The 23,899-nt window shown below is 35.8% G+C and overlaps 1 protein-coding gene across 2 annotated transcripts in view; it reads right to left on the reverse strand.

Annotated features, from left to right (window-relative positions):
- Window positions 1–23,899, reverse strand: part of UNC13C (unc-13 homolog C) — a 723,080-nt gene that overhangs the window by 205,040 nt on the left and 494,141 nt on the right. For both annotated transcript variants that reach the window (XM_019968805.2, XM_070797523.1), the window contains one exon: window positions 856–941. In XM_019968805.2, coding sequence (XP_019824364.2) covers window positions 856–941 — 86 coding nt within the window. The remainder of the gene's footprint in view (window positions 1–855; window positions 942–23,899) is intronic.

Here is a 23,899-nt window from a genome sequence, read left to right on the forward strand (position 1 = left end):
ATTTTCCAAAGAATATTCAGGACAGATTTCCTTTAGGATGGACTGGTTGGATCTCCTTGCAGTCCAAGGGACTCTCAAGAGTCTTCTCCAACACCTGATTATCCCACATGGTGACCGTTTGCATATTTGCAGCTGTCCTCCATAATATTGTCGAGGGCAGGGACCATGGCCAGCCTGTTCACTGTTGTATCTTCCATACTGAGTGTAGTCTGGGTATTTAGCATCTAGGGCCTTAATATACATTGAATAAGTGCAAAGAAAACTTTCTACAAAATTTTAAGTTCCTAGAGAGCAGGAACCCCAGGCTGGTTAAACATTCTATCTTCACCTCTAAACACAATGTTGGGTACTCAAAGAAACTTACAGTTTTTCGGCTGAGAGCTGTATCTTCCTCGCTTTACATCTGTGATTTGTGTATATTGAAAGTGGAATTTCTGGTGAAGCGTCCTGCCATTGTCCTTGTACCAGCTTTGGCCAGATTTTAACCCGCCCATTCTAAGACACCATTTCTAAGTCTATGAAGACAAATATCTGAACAAATATCACTCATCCATCCTCTTGACGTGATCTGATTTATGCCATAAAATATTCCTGCATCTAAACCTTATTCTACAAATTAAATACTCACTATTATTCTGCAACTGAAACCATTTGATTAAAAATATATGTATCTCTTCAGTAGTTTTAAATACTTTGTGATCATTATCTTTCTACAATGTGGAAATAAGTTTTAGAACTAAACTGATCACAACAATCAATGTTTGATGCATCAATTCTTCACATTTAAAACCAAGAACACAAAATCAAAATTTAACTAAAATGCATATTCTAATAAGTTTAAATATTTGTAATTACCTTCTAGTGCATATTTCATATCCTGAGCAAAAAGGGTCCACATAATTTCAGCACTTATTTTTCCCATGTTCAGCTCTTGAGGAAACCTAAAACCAAACACATACATTAGTAGATCAAAAAGAAAAAACATGTGACTGAGAAAAGAATACACTTTATATTACATATATATCACAATCATTATTATATAGTATAAATACTTTTACTTATGAGATTTCTCAATATCAATGGTACGGAAAAAAGTTACACATGAGTGTGGTCTTTATCACAACAGCCATTTTTCTTGAAGCAAACTTGAATGCTTCCATTCTGTGCTGTGCTTAGTCATTCAGTTGTGTCCAAATCTTTGTGACCACATGGACTGTAGCTTCCATTCTATATTTGCTTAAAGTAAATTATTTCATCAAGATTCCTTACTTCTCTGGTGAAATGGTCCATGGTAGACCTCATTAGTCAGGATTCAGAATTACCAGGCAGGCTGTGTTTTTTAGATCAAACAAGCTTAAGCCAAAGACAATGTTCCTACTGCTGCTGAATATGAATTTTGTTTGTATGTATTTTCAATCTCATGGTAAGGCTCAAAGTAATGTAAGCCCAGTGAAAATAATTTCATTCATTATAAACACCTTGCTAGTACATACGAAAGTATGTACTGTTCTGACAAATACATATATATTAAATTTTATGCATATTATTTTAAAATGCATACACATATATCTGTATACACATAAACAAACTATAATACATATATATTACATATACATATATATACACATATATAATAAATATACACATACACATATATAATATTAATATCTAATGTATAATACATATATAATGCATAATAATGTATGTATATATATATATATAAGGATGTGTGTGTATACACACACACACATACACACATATGCATATATATGTAAAGTAACAAAAGCAGCTCTCACATTCATTTATATCTTTGAGTTTAAATCAAAAAAAGAAAAAAATAAATAAATATGATCCTGAATGGGATATAAAGAGTTACTTAAATAAATATGACCTCAGGATAACCTCAACAAAGAAAAGACCATGGTTCCTACATACTACTTCACCAAAGGAAAGTATGTTTTATCAAATGTTCTTTTCAACTTCCATCTATCAATTTATCTAATAATTTCAACTGATACTTTAAAACTTAAATGTAGATGCATATTTATTAAGTACTTAAACTCAGAACACTTCCTATGATCAAAAAATTAATATAACCTACATATACACAAAATTAGTTTTCAACAATAAATTTTACTCTATTAATATAAAAATAACCTTAAACAAGTAATTTATTTCAAAAGGTTTCATTTGTGGATAGCTATAGATATCCCACAATTTGTAGTATGTTAATTTTTATGTAATATATACATAGCAACAAAACTATAAATGTATACTTAGAGTGATTAAGCTCATAAAATGAGAAAATTTATTACACTAATTTTTTTGAATCCAAAAAAAAGAATGTATTAATTAAGTGTATGGTGGTCTGATGCAAAAAACAAAGACACTGTACAAAAAAGTAAACTAAACCACATTCTCTCTCATAAAACTGATGTGCAAATCCTCAAAAACAAGTGACAAATTCAATTTTGCAATATATACATGGATAATACATCATGACCAAGAAACTTATCCCAGAAGTGCAGCATGGGTTCAACACTGAAAAATGAATCAATGTAATGTATCCTATTAACAGACTAAAGAAAAAAACTTTATCATCTCAATACATGAGTAAAACATATTTGGCAAACTTCAACATTTGTTCATGCTTAAAAACAAAACAAAAAACAAAAACTATGAAAACTAGGAATTAAAGGAAATTTCCTTAACCTTATAAAAAGAATCTACAAAAAACCTACAGCTAACATCACAATAATAAAAGGATCAAGGCAATGGTTTTTACTCTCTCTTCCTACAGAACCTTGTACTGTAGCTCCTATGGATTGCACACAGTCAAGGAAAAGAACAGTAAAAGAGGTATATAGATAGCAAAGGAAGAAACACTCTATTCGGAGGAAAACAATCTAAATCCTCAAAATACTACAAAACAGTTACTAAATAAGTTCAGCAAGGTTACAGAATGCAAAGTCAGATACAAAAATCATTGTATTTCTATATTCTAGCAATGAACTATTGAAAATTGAAATGAAAATAAGAGTATCATTTACAATAGCTGCTGCTACTGCTGTTGCTAAGTCGCTTCAGTCATGTCCGACTCTGTGCGACCCCATAGACGGCAGCCCACCAGGCTCCCCCGTCCCTGGGATTCTCCAGGCAAGAACACTGGAATGGGTTGCCATTTCCTTCTCCAATGCATGAAAGTAAAAAGTGAAAGTAAAGTTGCTCAGTCGTGTCCGACTCTTAGCGACCCCATGGACTGCAGCCTTCCAGGCTCCTCCATCCATGGGATTTTCCAGGCAAGAGTACTGGAGTGGGGTGCCATTGCCTTCTCCTTACAATAGCACCAAAATATATTAAATACTTTATACCTAAATACTTAGGTATAAATCTAACAATATATATGTACAAGATTTATATAAAGAAAACTGCAAAGTACTGAGGAGAAACATCAAATAAGACCTAAATAAATGGAGAAATACATTGTATTCATGAATTGATATACTTAATGTCAGAATATTAATTCTCCCAAGCTGATTTACATATTCAATGCAGTCTCACACAGAATTCTAGCAGATTTTTTTCTGTGGAAATTGACAAGTCCATTCTAAAATTTACATGGTAAAGCAAAAGAAATAGAAGAGCAAAAATGGTGTTTATTAAAATAGCTGAAGGTTTTACATCACCTATCTTCATAGCTTACAATGAAACTATAGTAATTAAGATACTATATCTTCAAGGTCAATTAATTTTCAATAAAATGCTATATTAATTAAATGGAGAAAAGGTAGTCTTTGCAATATGTCTGCTAGAGTAGTTAAATATCCCTATGCAAAAAAAAAAAAAAAGTAAACCTTGACCCAAACTTCACAACATACAAGAAAAAAAAAAAAAAAAAAAGACTCAAAATGAATCAGAGAACTAAATATAAAACCTAAAGATTTTCTAAAAGAAAACACAGAAAATTTTATGATCTAGGATCAGGCAATGGTTACTAAGATCTGGCACAAAAAGTGCAAACCATAAAATACTGATATATTGGACTTTATGAAAATTAAAACCTGCTTTTCTAAAGATACTGTTGACAAAATGAAAAGAAAGGTAACTGACCTGCAGAACACATATCTGATAAAGGACATATCTGGAATATACAAAGTACTTTCAAATCCCAATAATAAGAAAAAAAAAATACCCAACAAAAAATGGGCACGTGATCTGAATGATGATTGAGCAAAGAACATAATTAGATGGAAAAATAAGCACATGAAAATATGCTCAACATAATTAGTCACTGTGCTGTTGCTGCTGCTAAGTTGCTTCAGTCGTGTCCGACTCTGTGCGACCCCATAGACGACAGCCCACCAAGCTCCCCCGTCCCTGGGATTCTCCAGGCAAGAACACTGGAGTGGGTTGCCATTGCCTTCTCCAATTAGTCACTAGGTACTTTCAAATTAAAATTATAATATGATATCACTACATGTCTACTAAAACAGTTCAAAATAAAATAAAACAACACCTGACAATATCAAGGGCTGGTGAAAGTGTACAGACGCAGAGAAGTTTGAATTCTGATATAATGCTGCTAAGAATGCAAAATATGACAGTCCCTTTGGAAAGCAGTTTGCCAATCAAGTTAAATATACACTTATCAACAGTCCAACTCCAGGCATTTATCCAAGAGAAATGAAACGTATTTTTACAAAAACTATATATGTTGAAAGTCATTATTTCAGTCAGTGAATGGATAAATAAACTGAGCTAAATTCATAAAATTGAATCCACTAAGCAATAAAGAAGAATAAAAAACTGATACATGTAACAATGTGCATGAATCTATCATAAAGATACAAAGAAATTCATGGGGATAAAACATTCTAATAGTTAGGTTTGGGCAAGTAGAGAAGGGAATTGAATTCAAGGAGGCATATGTACAAATAAACCTTCAATCAAGTTTGTAATATCTTATTTTAGAAAAAAATATAAAAATTTTATACCAGTAAAATAAGAGGTAATGTAATAAAAATGAGTGTTAACATGTTTAGCATTTAATAAGTAACATTAGTTAATAAGTCACTATTAATTGAAGGCTAAGTACTAAATAAAACACACAATCCTTGCCCCTCAGAAGTTTACAACGTAGTGTAGAGATGGCAGTAAAAACAAATATATATATTACATTATATATGTATATATATACACACACAGACACACACGTGCATTTGATAAGTCCCGCAAAGAAGCTAAAGCCTGAGAAGGTTGAGCTGGTTGTGGAAAAAAGTAGTTCTGGAAAACTAAGAGTTTAGAGAAAACTCCTCCTCCTTACTGGTGCTTAGGGGCTGTGAGAGCAGCTTATTTTCAATGGAAGGTCACTCTGCAGCCTGTATAGAGATGGGAAGCAGCAGTTTGAACAAGTTTGGCAAGAGAGGATTCAGAACTTCTGTTATCAAGCAGCAATAGTGACAGGAAACTTGATGTATGCTGTGACTGATGGTGACTGCCATGATATCAAAGAAGAGCAACATGAGGAATAGGAAGATGGATCGTAAACAGAAAAGGAGAATGCGGATCAGCAACTGTAGCTGAAAGGATGCAGAGGAGCTAGACCAGTGAGCCAGGGCAAGAAGAGCCAAAGATATCCTGAGTGACTGGTTTTTATATTCTGCTGTCTACACTTGGGTTGATGTGATCTTAAGAAACAAGGATCACTACTACGCATAAAATAAACATCAAGGACTACTACCATATAGCACAGGGAACTATATTCAATAAAGGAAAAGAATCTGAAAATTTTATATATTTATAAAAATATATATATATATAACAAGCATTCTGCTGTACACCAGAAAGCAACACTATATTGTAAATTAACTATATTTTGGTTAAAGAAAGAAAACATGGATCACAATGGAAAGGCACATAGTACAGCACTAAGTAGAAATTACTCAACACAATAAAGCTAAGAGTATATGATGCAGAAGAATATCTGGTGCAATCATTCACAGAGGTTACTTGAAGAAAGTAAGATTTGTATGTACTTTTCAAGGAGGATAAAGATTAATTGGTGGAAGAGATAAGCTATGCAACCCCAGTTAATGGTTGTAATTACCATAAGAAAAGATTCTCAAAGCGACTTTTAAAATATTTTCCTTTAATCTAGACTTTTTAATCAGATAACTTCCAAATGGAGAATCTAAAAATAAGCTATTTGTGTCAGGATTTTCTCAGTTGCATAAGCAATGTCAAATTTGATTTTCATTCTTGTGAAACTAAGGTTTAAGGGTTCTCATTATTACTGTTGAGGATTTAACAAAAACCTAAACCAAAACCAAACTACCATTTAAAATAAAAACAACATACTAGAAAAATATACACTTGATATATAAAAGGCAAAGGGATAATACTACTAATATAAGAATTGTTATAAATCTGAGGAAAAAGATAAATATTAGAAAAATGGCTGTGATTAATGGACAATCTAAAAAGGAAAAAAAAAAAAACTCACAAAAACCTAGCAAACATAGATAAGAGAGTCTTACCACTCTAATATTCAAAGAAATGTCAATTAAAATAATAGTAAAATTTTTTTTACTAAGTACATTTCAGGCTAGAAAACAAGCAAAAAAAAAAAAAAAAAAGAAAGAAAAGAAAATCCAGGACCTGTCTGCATCTGATTTCCAAAAGCCTGATTCTCTACAAGTTTTCAGTTTTTATGCTATTCCAATACTTTAGTTATTTACACTCCCTTCTCTCCTGTGGCTCAGAATTCCCTCTCCATGGATGCATCATCATGGTGTTATATAAAACTACAGAACAATATGGAACTATTAAACAAAACAAGATAGGTCTGCCTGTACTGACGTGAAAAGATAAATGTCAGGCAGTTTTAAGCAAACAAGGCAAATTACAGATTAGTATACATATTATGAGCCTGTATTTTGTAAAAAAAAAAAAAAAAAAAAAGAATAAAAATAAATACTATTAAATGAATTTCTATGCTTATATATACAGAAATTAGTTGGAAAAAATACACCCAACTACAAACAATTTGTAAGACATGGGTGAATGAGTGAGTGAAGTTGCTCAGTTATGTCTGACTCTTTGCCACCCCGTGGACTGTAGCCCCCCAGGCTCCTCCATCCATGGGATTCTCCAGGCAAGTATACTGGAGTGGGTTGCCATTTCCTTCTCCAGGGGATCTTCCTGACCCAGGAACTGAACCCAGGTCTCCTGCATTGCAGGCAGATGCTTTACCGTCTGAACTGAAGGGTTTAGAGGCCGTCAAATGGACATGACCTATAAAGGCAATTTTGATGGTTTTACATAGAAATGACCTCTAATGGAAGAGAACACAATTGGGAACTATTTGAGATACATTTCTATGTAAAATGCAGTTTGCACATAATTCAGCATTTTAAATGAGCACTCTGCAACCGAGACCAAATATCAATCATCTCTTGAGGTTTTCTACTATGTACCAACATCTAATCTACATAGGAACAAATGTTACTCCTGCTTTTCTCTTCTATATCAAATGTCCTGAAGCCTTTGTGTCTCTTGGGAGTGAGGCCCAGTTTTGATGGGGTAGAGAAGGACCCAGTCAGTCACATTGTACAGTCTCAGGGCCAGGTGGCCGGAGTAGAGGAATCCTCCTCCTCGTAAAGGGAGTCTTATTTTGGTTTTATTTTTTTCTTTTCTTCACAAGAAATGATACATAAGCATTAGAACTTTCATTTTCTACTTCAAATAGGCCTGTGAAGTTGAATATGATTATTTTAAAAAATATGAACATTTACACTCATCCTGAAATAAAATCAAATGGAATTTTGCTAAATATTATGTGATTATTTTAAAAAGCTAAATAACATTCATTTATTGCTCACAAAATTCATTTTGGTTGTTGTTATTCTCATTTTACAAATGAAGAGCTGGTAGTCAGAATTAGAGCCTTGAGCTGATTTTCCAAAGCTCATGAGCTCTCCAATAAACAAGCAGCAAATATTCATTTTTTTTTTCATACTTAGAAGAGAGACAAACATAACTTTGACTATATTCGTTTTACACTTAGGGATATTAGGTATCAAGAACATGTTCTAAAACATGAAATAAATCAATGACAGAATCAGATCTAGAGCTTATGCTTCTTGACCATATTTTTTCATTCTTTTTCTTATGACAATAATAGAAATTCCCAAACATTTATGATGTCCTTACAGCTAGCTCTTTTGTTTTGTTTAAATGTATTGATTTTGCTTTAAAATATTTACAGTTCAAATGATTAACTTTATATTTTCTGCAACAGTCCAAATTTAAATCTCAAGATTTACTTGCCAAGCTCTGCTTCCATATAGAAGACAATCTGTGGGGTTTGAAATATCATTAGAAGTTTTGTTTATTGTGTATAATGACAGGGCAGCTTCAAACTTGGTTTTCTTACTATTAACGATGGAAATAATAATATATCCTTGTGCTAAAAAAAATTACTCAAAGATCCTTTATTTACTTAAATAATTACACAGGTTCTTTGAAAGTCTATATTTTTATTTTACTTTACTACCCCTCTACGGTATTTTTGGTGTATTTGGAAACACTTCTCTGGCTCTGTCTCACAGAAATCCTAGTTAAATAAAATACTTCATGAGTCAACCCTGCCTGAATCCAGATGGCAAACTTGGTCATCAACCTCTGCCACAACCCACAGCATCTTCTTTCTACTCTCCTGTGGATTCTTCCTTTGACGTAGCTGTAGAATTTATCCTTGCCCTGCTCCTACCATCTCATCCCCAATTCAAGTCATACTTGACTCAAAAGCTGAAGCAATCTGTTAGTATATGTTATGTACCTTCATTTCTTATTCTTCAAATTCATACTGTATACTACCACCTAATTTACCTTTGATGAACATAGGCTGTAATATTTCAAATCACTACTTTAAAACCATCAATTGCTTGTCACACATTCAGTAGCATAGAGAAATTTAAGCCCATTAAGGTGACTTGCCTGACCAACGGCAACCTGACCCCTACTATAACTTCTGTCTCTACTCTCCAACACCTTCCATGCTCTTGCCACTGAGACTACTTATAATTTCTAAACATATCTAATGCCCCATGTCTTCTGATCATTTTCTCCTATCTGTACTCTCTTCCTCAATTTCCATCTGATCATAAATACTCTCTCTGTTCTTTGAAGGCACAGTTCAGTATCTCTTCCATCTAAAGTCTTTTGATGTATTTGTTGTTTTGTCACTAAAACATGACCGACTCCTTGACAACCCCATGGACTGTAGCCCACCAGGCTCTTTCTGTCCATGGGATTCTCCAGGCAAGAATACTGAAGTGGATTGCCATTTCCTTCTCCAGGGGTTCTTCCAGACCCAGGGATTGAACCCGTGTCTCCGGAATTGGCAGGCAGATTCTTGGGTTCTTTACCACTGAGTCACCAGGGAAGCCCCAAGGCAGAATTAGCAATGATTAAGTGTGAAGGATAAGGGCAAAGACAAGTTTACAGTGACTATAAACTGAATTATAGCTCACAATATTAAGAGTTAGTGTAGTGTTGGTGGCTTTGTACTGTGTAAAACTGTAAATTCTATCATTTTACTGTTGCCACAAGATTTAACTTACCTAATTTTATTGACATTTGCTTTATAGTTCAGTACTGATGAAAATAACATGATTTTTTTTTCTCCTTAAGCAGTTTTGGCTGGCATTAGAAAACAATTCTCCATCTAGCATCTCTTCACTAACAAATAATATTAACTGTGCTTATACAGTCTTCTTACTGTATTTGTACATTTATATACACACACACTTTTATATATTTATTTATAAGTATGTACATTTCCTCTCCAATTTAAACAATTCTATAAGCCAGGATGTACCCTGGTAAGAACATCTGCAAAGCTAATAGTTTCCAAAACAACTTCTTTATTCCTACCTACTCAGTGAAAAAGGGGAGAAAAATTCACAACTATATACAACCAATAAAAGCAGCAAATCAGAACTCAGAGGAGAGACATAGAGTATTTCTTATAAGAGATTTTTATCAATTTCTGAGTAACCAATGGCAAGATTTTATGTTTCTAATTTATAGGGGCCACAAAATAATATTTCCATAACTGTATTTTTGCACTGTGTTCAAATTTCCTTTATAGATATACAAATACACAATCTCACTATGGCATCAAATTGTATATGCTATATCTGTGCTGTCTTCTCTGTATCAAACCAAATGGAAGAGTTGTTTTCTTCCAACACACTCCACAGTTGAAGATTTCTGCCTTTTCTTTGAGCTGGCTAAGAAGTCTATACATTTGCATATTTGTTAGAGGATTATTTTCTGTAATTTAACACAGTACTGGCTATTTCCTGTGCACAATTCAGAGAAGTATAATGTAGTGGTTAAGCCTCAATGCAATTCAAAAGACAGAGGCTTGATTTCTTCTGTTACTTAACTAATTTACCCAGTGGAGCACTGAGTAATCTCTTTAAAACTCAATTTCCTCATCTGTCAAGTGGGGATGATAATAACTGTGCAATTTGGGACTCTAGGGCTGTTATGAGGATTAAATGAAACTTTACATGTAAATACTTTGTACAGCCACTGGCCCACAGTGAGCACTTAATAAATGTTTACTGCGAATTATAATGAAAAATTTACCGCAAATGAGACATGCAAGAAAATATTTAGATTTATTGATTTCTAATGTGAAAAAAATTATCAAATGAATACAAGTTTACATTTGTGTTTGCTAGTTACTAGTTCCAGAAAAAAAAATTGCTAATAAAATTAATAGCAATAAACTTGACTGAAGAGGGAAATTATCTCTTCTTGCTATAGCAAGAAAGCCTTCCTCAGCGGTCAATGCAAAGAAATAGAGGAAAACAACAGAATGGGAAAGACTAGAGATCTCTTCAAAAATTAGAGATACCAAGGGAACATTTCATGCAAAGATGGGCTCGATAAAGGACAGAAATGGTATGGACCTAAGAGAAGCAGAAGATATTAAGAAGAGGTGGCAAGAATACACAGAAGAACTGTACAAAAAAGATCTTCACGATCCAGATAATCATGATAGTGTGATCATTCACCTAGAGCCAGACATCCTAGAATATGAAGTCAAGTGGGCCTTGGAAAGCATCACTACGAACAAAGCTAGTGGAGGTGATGGAATTCCAGTTGAGCTATTTCAAATCCTGAAAGATGATGTTGTGAAAGGGCTGCACTCAATATGCCAGCAAATTTGGAAAACTCAGCAGTGGCCACAGGACTGGAAAAGGTCAGTTTTCATTCCAATCCCAAAGAAAGGCAGTGCCAAAGAGTGCTCAAACTACCGCACAATTGCACTCATCTCACACACCAGTAAAGTAATGCTCAAAATTGTCCAAGCCAGGCTTCAGCAATATGTGAACCGTGAACTTCCTAATGTTCAAGCTGGTTTCAGAAAAGGCAGAGGAACCAGAAATCAAATTGCCAACATCTGCTGGATCAAGGAAAAAGCAAGAGAGTTCCAGAAAAACATCTATTTCTGCTTTATTGACTATGCCAAAACCTTTGACTGTGTGGATCACAATAAACTGTGGAAAATTCTGAAAGAGATGGGAATATCAGACCACCTGACCTGCCTCTTGAGAAATCTGTATGCAGGTCAAGAAGCAACAGTCAGAACTGGACATGGAACAACAGACTGGTTCCAAATAGGAAAAGGAGTATGTCAAGGCTGTTTATTGTCACCCTGCTTATTTAACTTCTATGCAGAGTACATCATGAGAAACGCTGGACTGGAAGAAACACAAGCTGGAATCAAGATTGCTGGGAGAAATATCAATAACCTCAGACATGCAGATGACACCACCCTTATGGCAGAAAGTGAAGAGGAACTAAAAAGCCTCTTGATGAAAGTGAAAGTGGAGAGTAAAAAAGTTGGCTTAAAGCTCAACATTCAGAAAACGAAGACCATAGCATCTGGTCCCATCACTTCATGGGAAATAGATGGGGAAACAGTGGAAACAGTTTCAGACTTTATTTTTTTGGGCTCCAAAATCACTGCAGATGGTGACTGCAGCCATGAGATTAAAAGACGCCTACTCCTTGGAAGGAAAGTTATGACCAACCTAGATAGCATATTCAAAAGCAGAAACATTACTTTGCCAACAAAGGTCCGGCTAGTCAAGGCTATGGTTTTTCCAGTGGTCATGTATGGATGTCAGAGTTGGACTGTGAAGAAGGCTGAGCGCCAAAGAATTGATGGTTTTGAAGTGTGGTGTTGGAGAAGACTCCTGAGAGTCCCTTGGACTGCAAGGAGATCCAGCCAGTCCATTCTGAAGGAGATCAGCCCTGGGATTTCTTTGGAAGGAATGATGCTAAAGCTGAAACTCTAGTACTTTGGCCACCTCATGTGAAGAGTTGACTCATTGGAAAAGACTCTGATGCTGGGAGGGATTGGGGGCAGGAGGAGAAGGGGACGACAGAGGATGAGATGGCTGGATGACATCACTGACTCGATGGACATGAGTCTCAGTGAACTCTGGGAGTTGGTGATGGACAGGGAGGCCTGGCGTGCTGCGATTCATGGGGTTGCAAAGAGTTGGACACGACTGAGTGACTGAACTGAACTGAACTGAAGAGGGAAATTATTATATACTCACAGGAGTTAACTGGTTTCCCAAACTTCAGCATTCTCTAGCCATATATTAACAATTTATATGTTAATTATAAATAAATTTCAAACTATGATACAAGCTTGACTGAAAGAGGTTTTAACTTTCCATGACCATTTCAGGGCTTCTCAGGTGGCACTAGTGGTAAGGAACCCACCTCCCAATGCAGGAGACATAAGAGACAGTTCAATCCCTGGGTCAGGAAGATCCCCTCAAGGAGGCCATGGTAACCGACTCCAGTACTCTTGCCTGGAGAATCCCATAGACAGAAGAGACTGACGGTCTCCAGTCCATAAGGTAACAAAGAGTTGGACACAACTAAAGTGACTTAGCATGCATGCATGCCATGACCATTTCCTAACCTCTTAGGAATTATAATATATACTTAAAAGTTAAGTACATGTATAATATAGTGTATTAAATATTCATATTTCATTATTTATATTTTAAAAGTAAAATTGGTACAAATTGAATTTTAGAAGGTATAGCTCCACCTCTTTATTTTCCATGCAATCATGACTTCACTTAGTCTATCATTTATAAAAAGAGGTTGAATGAAATAGTTGATCCATTTCAACATTATTTGAATGTCTCCCATTTTTAATTTGCAGCAATTAATGCAAAGCATAAATGTTTTAAACCTTGAATCCTATGAGACACAACAATTTAACAATTCAATTTATTATCTTGCAAATCTCTTAGTGAAATAACGCAAACACAGTCTTCCACTGTCTGATCTGATAATACTGATTCATTAGTCACAGCAGATAAAAATTAGAATTCATTATATGTGAAGTATTGTTTTGATATGCAAAGTTTGCCTTTGAAGAAAAATGTATTCTTTGTTTCATGTGAGTAAGCAACGGTTCTGATATCTGTCCTGTCTGCAACTGAAACTTCACTGTCACAGCCAGAAGTTGAGACACTTAGTTTGCTCTGCTCTTTCAACATTATTATTTTTTAAAATTCAGCTTTTGTTAATATGAAAATTTGACATGCCTTAGTGCAATTATCTACTATTACCTTGAAGACAGAGAACAGCCAAGAAGAATGAACTTTATATAAACAGGACTCGACTAGTAAATTACAAAGTAGCCTTACAAATTAAAGAGCAACTGAAACACATCATACCATTGCAGTTAAAGGTGAAAGTCAGCTTAAGCATATGCAGTGTGAACTCAACTACTCTTGGACATTTCCTGTGGTGATCATTGTTCCTTTTGTATTTAAGTTCTCTTGTAACAACAACAAAAGTGGGTCACTAATGTCATTTAAATGCAACTAACGTTTTATCCTTCTGTTTTCTCTTTATATCTACAACCTAAGGCATTATTTTAATGAACTTGGATCTTTAAATACATATTTAATTTAAATATGAAAAATAAAATTTGGGATGCATCTAGCATAACTATTAAAATCAGCATTTTGTAAGACAGTGAAGATGTTACCTGGTAGTAGTGAGGCAGGTAGAAATGGCCAGATAAAGCTTTAAAAACATTGGGTAATGTCTTTGGGGCAGGGAATAGCAAATGGAATTTACTGCCTTCAGATCGCTGTTTCTTAAGCTACTTCAGTATGTCCAGATTACAGATTTGGGGAAAGCAAGTTCTGAAATTCATGTCAGGGTCAGGGAGCTTGAGGCAGTGAAGGAGAGGTGGAAATTAACATTTGCCGAGTATCTAAGCAATACCAGGCACTGGGCTAGTGCTCTTAAGCTTCATCTCCTCGAATTCTGATAATGGTCCTATGTCTTCACTTTTACCTCCCAATTTTTCACATGTGGAAAACAGTTTGAAAGATGTTGCAAAACTTTTCTAAGGTCTCAGAGATCAGTCTCTCTCACTCAAAAATGTTAGATCACTAAGCCACTCAAGTCACATTTATCTTTGCATACTTGAAACATAGTCCTCTTTCTTTATTTTTACTTATTACTGATGTATTCATCATATTCAAAAATACTAAGATGGCTTACAAAATAACTATAATAAAATGAGATTTGTAGTAAAAGTAAAGACCTTAATGTCCACTGGGTGATCCCCAACAAACATCTTGAGTGCCCAAGCGTCAGTGGAGGGAGACTCTTTTGTTAGTTGTTTCCCAAGTATAGTGCATATTTATGAACGGATCTCTCATTGTCAAAGAATGAGGCATTGCTACAAAGACTGCTTAGAATTAGTTCCCTTAAATCCTTTCACTATGATTCAGCAGTCATTTTATCTGTCTGCATTCAGTGAAAAAGCACCTATTGTGTATGATCGTTCCTATCTGATGCCAATAAAGTTACAACGGCAATTTTCTGCTTTTTCTCACAATAAGCTTTTAGATGGCCTGTTACGGTAAGGAGCTTTTGGATGTTACTTTACTAAACCAAGTAATCATCTATTGTTTTGTTTCAATTGCATGTTAGGATGGGAGAAGGGTATATCACTTATCACTGAGAAAAATCTGAATAAGGCTGAAGACAAAGCAGAAGGACAAGTATGGAATTGGCAAATTTTACTTACTCAGTAAACATGACTATGGAACTGAGTAGAACCCTGCAGGCACCAACCCCCAACACCAAACCAAACAATTAATGATTAGACAAACAATAGAGAATTATTCTACAGATACTATAATTGCCACCAAAGGAGAAAAAAGCTAACTGCATGATGTTAGATGCTCCTACTTGAGCAGTACTGAATCTATGGCTAGAACAATTTCAAGAACAGGCCTCAAGAGAATGGGATTAACTTTATTGCTCATGATAATCTACATCTCTGTAGACATCAAAATAATTGTATGTTTCTCTGCCTATATATTGGAAAAGGAAATGGCAATGTACTCCAGTATTCTTGCCTGGAAAATCCCATGGATGTAGGAGCCTGGTAGGCTACAGCCCACAGGGTAGCAAAGAGTCGGACATGACTGAGCGACTTCACTTTCACTTTCAGCCTGTATATATAAGCAGACGACTAAAATTGTCAGAAATGCTACAGACTCACATTGACACCTTCCACTCTGAGAATACAGCGCCCTATATCACCATGAAGAAATTATAGAAGATAGACCTTTGCCCCTAATGTCATAGTAACAGAATCATGTTCTGACAAGTGGGGATTTGTAAGCAGCTCTTTACAGGAAACTCTCCTTAGCAGGAAGCCCTTTTTCTTGTCACTTTAACAAAGGTACATTAGAATTAACTTTTAAACCAGGCACCCCAATGCTCTGCTTATCTCTGGCTCAAGCACACCTCTCAAATCTTTTAATCACACAATACCTTGCCTAACTTGTCAGTTCTTTCTGTAGATCAAAGAAAAAGAAATGAAGAATGAATATCAATAAATAACAGAGGACCAGATCTCTTACCTAGCTTCCCGTTCACTTTGGAAGCTTGTGATCTTCTAAATAAACTGTGTGAACAAGATTACAACTAGAGGAAGATTACAAGAAGTCAATGAGTCTGCACACTAGGGGGGTGGGGCGGTGGGCATGGTGACCACTCTGAATCCCTATCTCAGTGATTAACTAAGATTACTTTACTCTTTCTCTTTAAAATGTCATGGCCAAGCAGAATCTTTAGAATTGGTTTTGGGGGGATGTTGAGTCCATCATCTCCCCAGACTATTGGCATTCTCATTAAAGGTGCCTTTCCTTTGCTACCAACATTTCTGAGTATGTAATTGATTTTGTAAGCAGGATGCAGTGGGACCTCCATTTGTTAACAAGTTGAACATCATCTCTTCATCTCACACTATGCTAAGGTTGTGAAGATAAAAGGATGACAAGAAATGTTCTTTTCCTTCAAAAACATTTTAGAATAGTGGAGAAAACACAGTTATATACATATATTCATAATACCAAGTTATAAATGCAATGACAGAATGCAAACTCATAGAAGAACCATAATGTGGTACTTATCCATCCTGGACGAAATTAGGGAAAACTTGCAGGAAGAGGTAATGCTTCAGCTAAGTCTTTACATTTTAAATGTAAAGGAACTCAGAGCTGGATAGTAGGAAGTCCACTAAGGTTTTGTAAAACTAACTTTGCTAAAGATAAGATAATAATTAGAAAAAAAAATCTTGATTAACCAAATTACTACTTCTTTTTCTCTCTAACCTGAGTAAACGCTGACCACATATCAGGTGCCTGCCTGCCTGCCTGCCTGCCTGCTAAGTTGCATAAGTCGTGTCCTACTCTTTGCAACCCTATGTACTGTAGCCCACCAGGCTACTCTGTCCATGGGATTCTCCAGGCAAGAAAACTGGGGTGGGTTGCAGTGCCCTCCTTCAGGGGATCCTCCTGACCTAGGGACAGAACCCATGTCTTATGTATCTTGCACTGGCAGTCAAATTCTTTACCAGTAGTTCTACCTGGGAAGCCCACATATCAGGTGACATCAACTGAAATAAGAACATGAAAGCAAAGTGTTGCAGTCTGTTTGCCTTGTCAACTATGAGAATCTGTAGCACCATCCAATAAATAAAAGTGCAACTTTTATGACATCAACTTTTCCTATAGCTTCTCCCATTGATTAACTCCTAGTCATATGGCCTTTCTTGCTGCTACTCCAACATGCCAGGCTTCAGCCCTGTACTTGTTACTGATTCTCCTGGTTACAGTTACAGAGCCCTGTTTCTGTCTGCCTTCCTTTAATCATCCAGGCTTCAATTCAAATGTCACTTTCTCCAAGAGTATCTTCTTAGCCATTGAAATTGACATATTAGCAACAACCCTCACTTCTGCCAAGTAACTATTTTTCTATTTATCTTGCTTTACCTTCTTATCAACACCTGAAACACTGTATTATCTGTTCATTTATATGCATTGTTATCTAACTCCTCTCCACTCCCTGAAAAAGTATTAAATAACTTTTTTGTCTTGTGAATTGCTAGGTTTCCAGTTTGGAACATACTGCCCAGTAACCAACATTAAGTTAGATGAATGAAACTTTCTACCAATGGTAGCAATCACTATCTCCAAATAACAGTGTTGCAATAGACCAACAGAGCAACCAGTTCAGAATCCAGCAGCAGGACACAGAGGGCCTCCAGAGAAAAAAAATGTGTTTTTTGAAAAAAAAAAAAAAAAAAGGAAAAGGAAGAAATAAAAATAAAAAAGAAAAAAATAAAAAGACATAGAAATGTAGAAATATATGAAGTTAGATTCTATAGAGTTATTAAATGTGGGCCTCAGTTCTGACATTTCTTGCACCTAATCCTCAAGAAAAAACTGATCACTTTTGTGTATCCCAAATGTTGGGGCAGAGAAATTTTTTAATGCAGAGAACTTTAGGGGAAAAAAAAACCTTTCTTGGTTTTTCCTGAGGGCCCCAGTGGGTACACACTTCAAATTTACATTTTTCCTACAGAAAATTAAACCTGCCTGCATTTTGTCTACTGGCTGATACACAACTACAAGTGGTGCCATCGTACGGCACATCTTCCACTTTTTACATTTGTGATTATTGTTTCAGGTTTCTCATGACCAGATCCAGATTCATCTTTGAGACATCAGAAGTTTTTGCACTGAGCTGAAGGATTAATGCCCTGCCCTTACTTATGGGATCTTTTCCCTACAATTAATCATTTTGTTAATGTAGAGGGTTGCTTAGATTCTGATTCTGCCACTTACTAAATGTGTGATCTTGGGAAATTTACTTACCCCTTCTGTCATCTGCAATTTGGGGATTTTAACAGCACTGATTCTATTGCAATTACATTTAAGATTCAATTAGACATTAAACTGTAAAAATGCTTAGTACAATGCCTGGCTGTAATTAATTTCCCATAGTTCCCTAAATGCCAATGATAATATTCATAACACAGATATCTAGTTGTGCATAAATCATCTGGTGAGCATAAGAAAATGAAAATCCAAGAGGAACCTTTTCTTTTCTATATAATATGTAGTCAGGGAGACAGAAAGTTGACATAAAAAGTGATTGAATTAGTACAAGTCTTAGTTAGAAATCCTATAACAGTACTCCTGTGCTCCTAGGGGGGAAAAAAAAAAACAACAACCTTCTTATTCTGTCCAAATAACATTTTATTTTGGAAATTTGCAGAAAAACATCTATTTTAAATGTCAAGAAGGCTATAATTAACATTCATAAACACTTTCAAAATGACTTATTTTCTTTGTTTTTTGTACTTTGATTAATAGTTTTTGGGTTTTCCGGCTATCCATTCTCCCCAATGTAAACCCTATCTTTGCTGAGAAAAGTTGAGCGCTGAAGAATTGATGCTTTTGAACTGTAGTGTTGGCGAAGTCTCTTGAGAGTTCCTTGGACTGCAAGGAGATCAAACCAGTCCTGAATATTCACTGGAAGGACTGATGCTGAAGCTGAAGCTCCAATACTTTGGCCACCTGATGTAAAGAACTGACTCATTGGAAAAGACTCTGATGCTAGGAAAGATTGGAGGCAAGAGGAGAAGGGGATGACAGAGGATGAGATGGTTGGATGGCATCATCGACTTAATGGATATGAGTTTGAGCAAACTCCGGGAGTTGGTGATGGATAGGGAGGCCTGGCCTGCTGAAGTCCATGGGGTCACAAAGAGTTGGACACAACTGAGCTACTGAACTGAACTGAAATGTACTAAGATTTTTTAAAAGAAAAAAGCATAATAGGGAAATGTCATGAGCAATTATACAACAGCAACTTTGGCCACTTATATTGAATGGAAAAATTCCTTGAAAGACACAAATATCAAAAACACAATCAAGCACAAGTAGTTTTCAGAGGGACCACGATGACAACGAAGGAACTCCTGAACTTCCCTGTACCCACAGACGCACAGACTGTACAACTACACAGTCAGAAAATCCCACTGAGAGACATGCAGTGGCTCAAGGACTATGGCAAACAAAGAAGTATTTGGCAATGGGTGTACTTCACTTCCTGTGGCTACCCCTCAAGGCTCAGCCCAGAAATAGCAGGCAAAACTGTCCATTGTCCAGTCTTCCCTTGAGGGATTTGATTGCCTACTTTACAAGCTGATGCCTGAAGGTCTGGCTTCTTATTTAACATGCATCTAGAGGCTGACTGACATCTCCCTAGAGTCCAGGGGAGCTGGTAGGCACTTCCCCTGCATTCCCTCTCTGGCTTGATCCAACAACAAAACCAAATTGCTAGTACCACCTTGAAAGGAGTTTGTCCATGTATTTAGTGACTCAATTTTTATGGCTGCCATAAAAGGGATGGAATTCCCAAATCACTTAGCTCTGAAAGCCAATAGGGCTGCATTCACACATTCCACAGGAGGACAGCAAGCAAAGCAGAAGCTTTTCCCTAGGTGCAGGAGCACCCCTTTGTTCCTCCCCCACTCTCATGACTATCTGCCTGGGCTTTCTGTAGAGAAAGCAGGTAAAACTACCCGTTTTCCAATTTCTCCTTGGAAGGAACTTAACTATATTGTTTTCCAGCTCTGCCATGAGGGTATAGTTTCTGGTTAGCCTGCATCTATGTGCTGACTGATATTCTCTTCCTTGGAACACTGACTGATCTTGGCACACCCTCTCTATGGGAGACAACCATAAAGGTTTGAGAGACAACCGGGAGCTTCATCTGGACTGATGATGAGACAGTGTGCCAAGACCAACATGTAATGTGCAGAAACCAACACAAAGAGTGAAAGAAATGAAAAAAAAAAAAAAGTAACATCAACAAGGAAATATGTCTCAAACAGAAGAACAAGATAAATCATTAGAAGGTGATCTTAGTAAGATAGAGAAAACTGACTTACCCAACAGAGATTTCAAAATAATGGTCATAAAGATGGTCACTGAGATCAGAGAGCAAGGCATAAACAAAGTGAGAATTTTAGCAAAGAAAATATAACAGACAAATAAAGAATCTTAAAATCAACTTGTTACTTAGAAGGGGATCCCATTAAGACCATCAGTGAATTTTTCAGCATAAACTTTGCAAGCCAGGAGGGCTTGTGATGAGTTTTCAAAATGCTGAAAGAGAAAACCTGCCAACCAATAATACTCCATTAAGCAAAGCTGTCCTTCAGAATTGAAGGAGAGACAAAAAGTTTTCCAGACAAAAAGGGAGGAAGTTCATAATTACTAGACTGATAGATATATGGGTCAACAGAACAGAGAGTCCAGAATTAGATTCACACATTTAATTAACAGATTTTTGACAAAGCTGCAAAAACAACTGGGGATAGGATAATTTTTCCAACAAACAGAGTGGGAAAGATAGATAAAAATGTGAAAAAAAAAAAAAAACCTAGAAAATCTTACAAGTTTGTATCACACCAGACATCTAAAATAAAACTATGGTGTTGCAACTTGAATGTGGTGGATGCAAAGATTTCTTAAACACACAAAAAACAAATCGTAAAGATGATAGTCAACAAATTGAACTACTTTATCAATTTTTTTAAAGATTGCTAAAGAAATGTAAAAAATGTTAAAGAAAGTCACAAAATAGCAGAAAATATTGCAACCTTCATATCTAACAGTAGATCTTAACCATTACAACTGGTTAATAAGAAGATAAACATTCCAATTTGGAAATGGCAAAAGGATTTGAACAGACATTTCACCAAAGAAGATATATGGATTGCAAATACGCACATGAAAGATGGTCAATATCAGTTCTCAGGAAAGTGGTAAATAAAACCATAAGGAAGTATCACTATACACCTAGTTGAATAGCTAAGAGTAAAATGTCCAATTGCACTAGGTTTGGCAATGTATAAACACTTTGGAAAGTATTTGGCAAAATACATGTACATATTACAATGTACATGTAATATGTACATATTACATGATCCAAGGAAAATAAAAATTCTACCTAAAATTTTATAAACAAATATTCACAGAAACCTAATCTTGAAAAAAAATCCAAATGTTCACCTTGACCTTAAGCCTAATCCTAACAGATGAGTGAATAAACATTTTGTGGTGTATCTATACAGTGGAATATCACTTAGAAATAAGAAGAGATGAAGTACCGATACCCACAAACACCCGGATGAATCTCAAAATAGTAACTAGTGAAAGCAACTAAACAAAGGGATGTACATAATATATTATTCATTTCACACAAGGACACAATTTTCAAACTAATTTGTAGTATTAGAAGGCAGACCATTGGTTGCCTGGGATAGGTTACAAAAGACACACAGAAATTATGAATATGTTTATTGTCTTGATTGTGGTGATGGTTCATATTTCAAAACTAAACACATTGTGTGTGTAAAGTTTTATTGTATTCAGTTATACCTCAATACTGTTCATACTGTTTATGGGGTTCACAAAGCAAGAATACTGAACTATGAACAAAGCTAGTGGAGGTGATGGAATCCCAGTTGAGCTATTTCAAATCCTAAAAGATGATGCTGTGAAAGTTCTGCACTCAATATGCCAGCAAATTTGGAAAACTCCGCAGTGGCCGTGGAACTGGAAAAGGTCTGTTTTCATACCAATCCTAAAGAAAGGCAATGTCAAAGAATGATCAAACTACCACACAATTGCACTCATCTCTCACACTAGCAAAGTAATGCTCAAAATTCTCCAAGCCAGGCTTCAACAGTATGCGAACTGTGAACTTCCAGATATTCAAGCTGCATTTAAAAAAGGCAGAGGAACCTGAGGTCAAATTGCCAACATCTGTTGGATCATCGAAAAACCAAGCGAGTTCCAAAAAAACATCTACTTCTGCTTATTGACTACGCCAAAGCCTTTGACTGTGTAGGTCACAATAAACAGTGGAAAATTCTTAAAGAGATGGGAATACCAGACCACCTGACCTGCCTCCTGAGCAATCTGTATGCAGGTCAAGAAGCAACAGTTAGAACTGGACATGGAACAACAGACTGGTTCCAAATTGGGAAAGGAGTACATCAAGGCTATATATTGTCACCCTGCTTGTATAACTTATATGCAGAATACATCATGAGAAATGATGGGCTGGATGAAGCACAGGCTGGAATGAAGATTGCCAGGAGAAATATCAATAACCTCAGACATGCAGATGACACCACCGTATGGCAGAAAGTGAAGAACTAAAGAGCCTCCTGATGAAAGTGAAAGAGGAGAGTGAAAAGTTGGCTTAAAACTCAACATTCAGAAAACCAAGATCATGGCAGCCAGTCCCATCACTTCATAGCAAACAGATGGGCAAACAATGGAAACAGTGACAGACTTTGTTTTTTGGGGCTCCAAAATCACTGCAGATGGTGACTGCAACCATGAAATTAAAAGACACTTGCTCTTTGGAAGGAAAGTTATGACCAATCTAGACAGCATATTAAAAAGCAGAGACATTACTTTGTCTCTGCTAGAACAAAGTTCTGTCTAGTCAAAGATATGGTTTTTCCAGTAGTCATGTATGGATGTGAGAGTTGGACTATAAAGAAAGCTGGGCACCAAAGAATTGATGCTTTTGAACTGTGGTGTTGGAGAAGACTCTTGAGAGTCCCTCGGACTACAAGGAGATCCAACCAGTCCATCTTAAAGGAAATCAGTCCTGAATATTCATTGGAAGGACTGATGCTGCAGCTGAAACTCCAATACGTTGGCTATCTGATGCAAAGGACTGACTCATTAGAAAAGACCCTGATGCTGAGAAAGGTTAAAGGTGGGAAGAGAGGGGATGACAGAGGATGAGATGGTTGGATGGTATCACCAACTCTATGGACTTGAACTGGAGTAAGCTTTGGGAGTTTTTGATGGACAGGGAAGCCTGGTATGCTGCAGTCCATGGGGTTGCAAAGAATTGGACATGACTGAGTGACCGAAGTGATACCTCAATACATTTGTTTAAAAGGGAGAGATCCATACCTGAAGTTCTAAAAATACTCTGCTTAATAGTTTTCAGTTTCAATAGAATAGTGAGATTTCTATAGGCATCTGGAAAACTACTTCGTAAAAAATAATTTTGAAAAGGTGAATAAGTATTCCTCAAAAAATAGTACCTTAATTAATCAGTAGAGTAGGAATGAAGAGAACAGACACTGAGATTTCCTTCAATTTATTCACTCAGTCAACTAATATATATGCCTGAATACATACTAGTGTACAAAGTAAACAAATCTCTCCCTGTATGTTTACATTATATGATTATAAATTAGTATCAAATTAGAATAAGCAAAAGCCTGCAATGTTTTTATTCATAATAACCCTGAGTACTTCATTAATGAATTATATCCATAACCCTAAATTATATTGAAAAATATAAAAATAAGGTCTATATTTTTAAATCATTCATTCTCTTGCTATAACGTTCAAAATAAAAA

This window comes from Bos indicus, chromosome 10, assembly GCF_029378745.1.
Source record: "Bos indicus isolate NIAB-ARS_2022 breed Sahiwal x Tharparkar chromosome 10, NIAB-ARS_B.indTharparkar_mat_pri_1.0, whole genome shotgun sequence".
NCBI lineage: Eukaryota > Metazoa > Chordata > Mammalia > Artiodactyla > Bovidae > Bos > Bos indicus.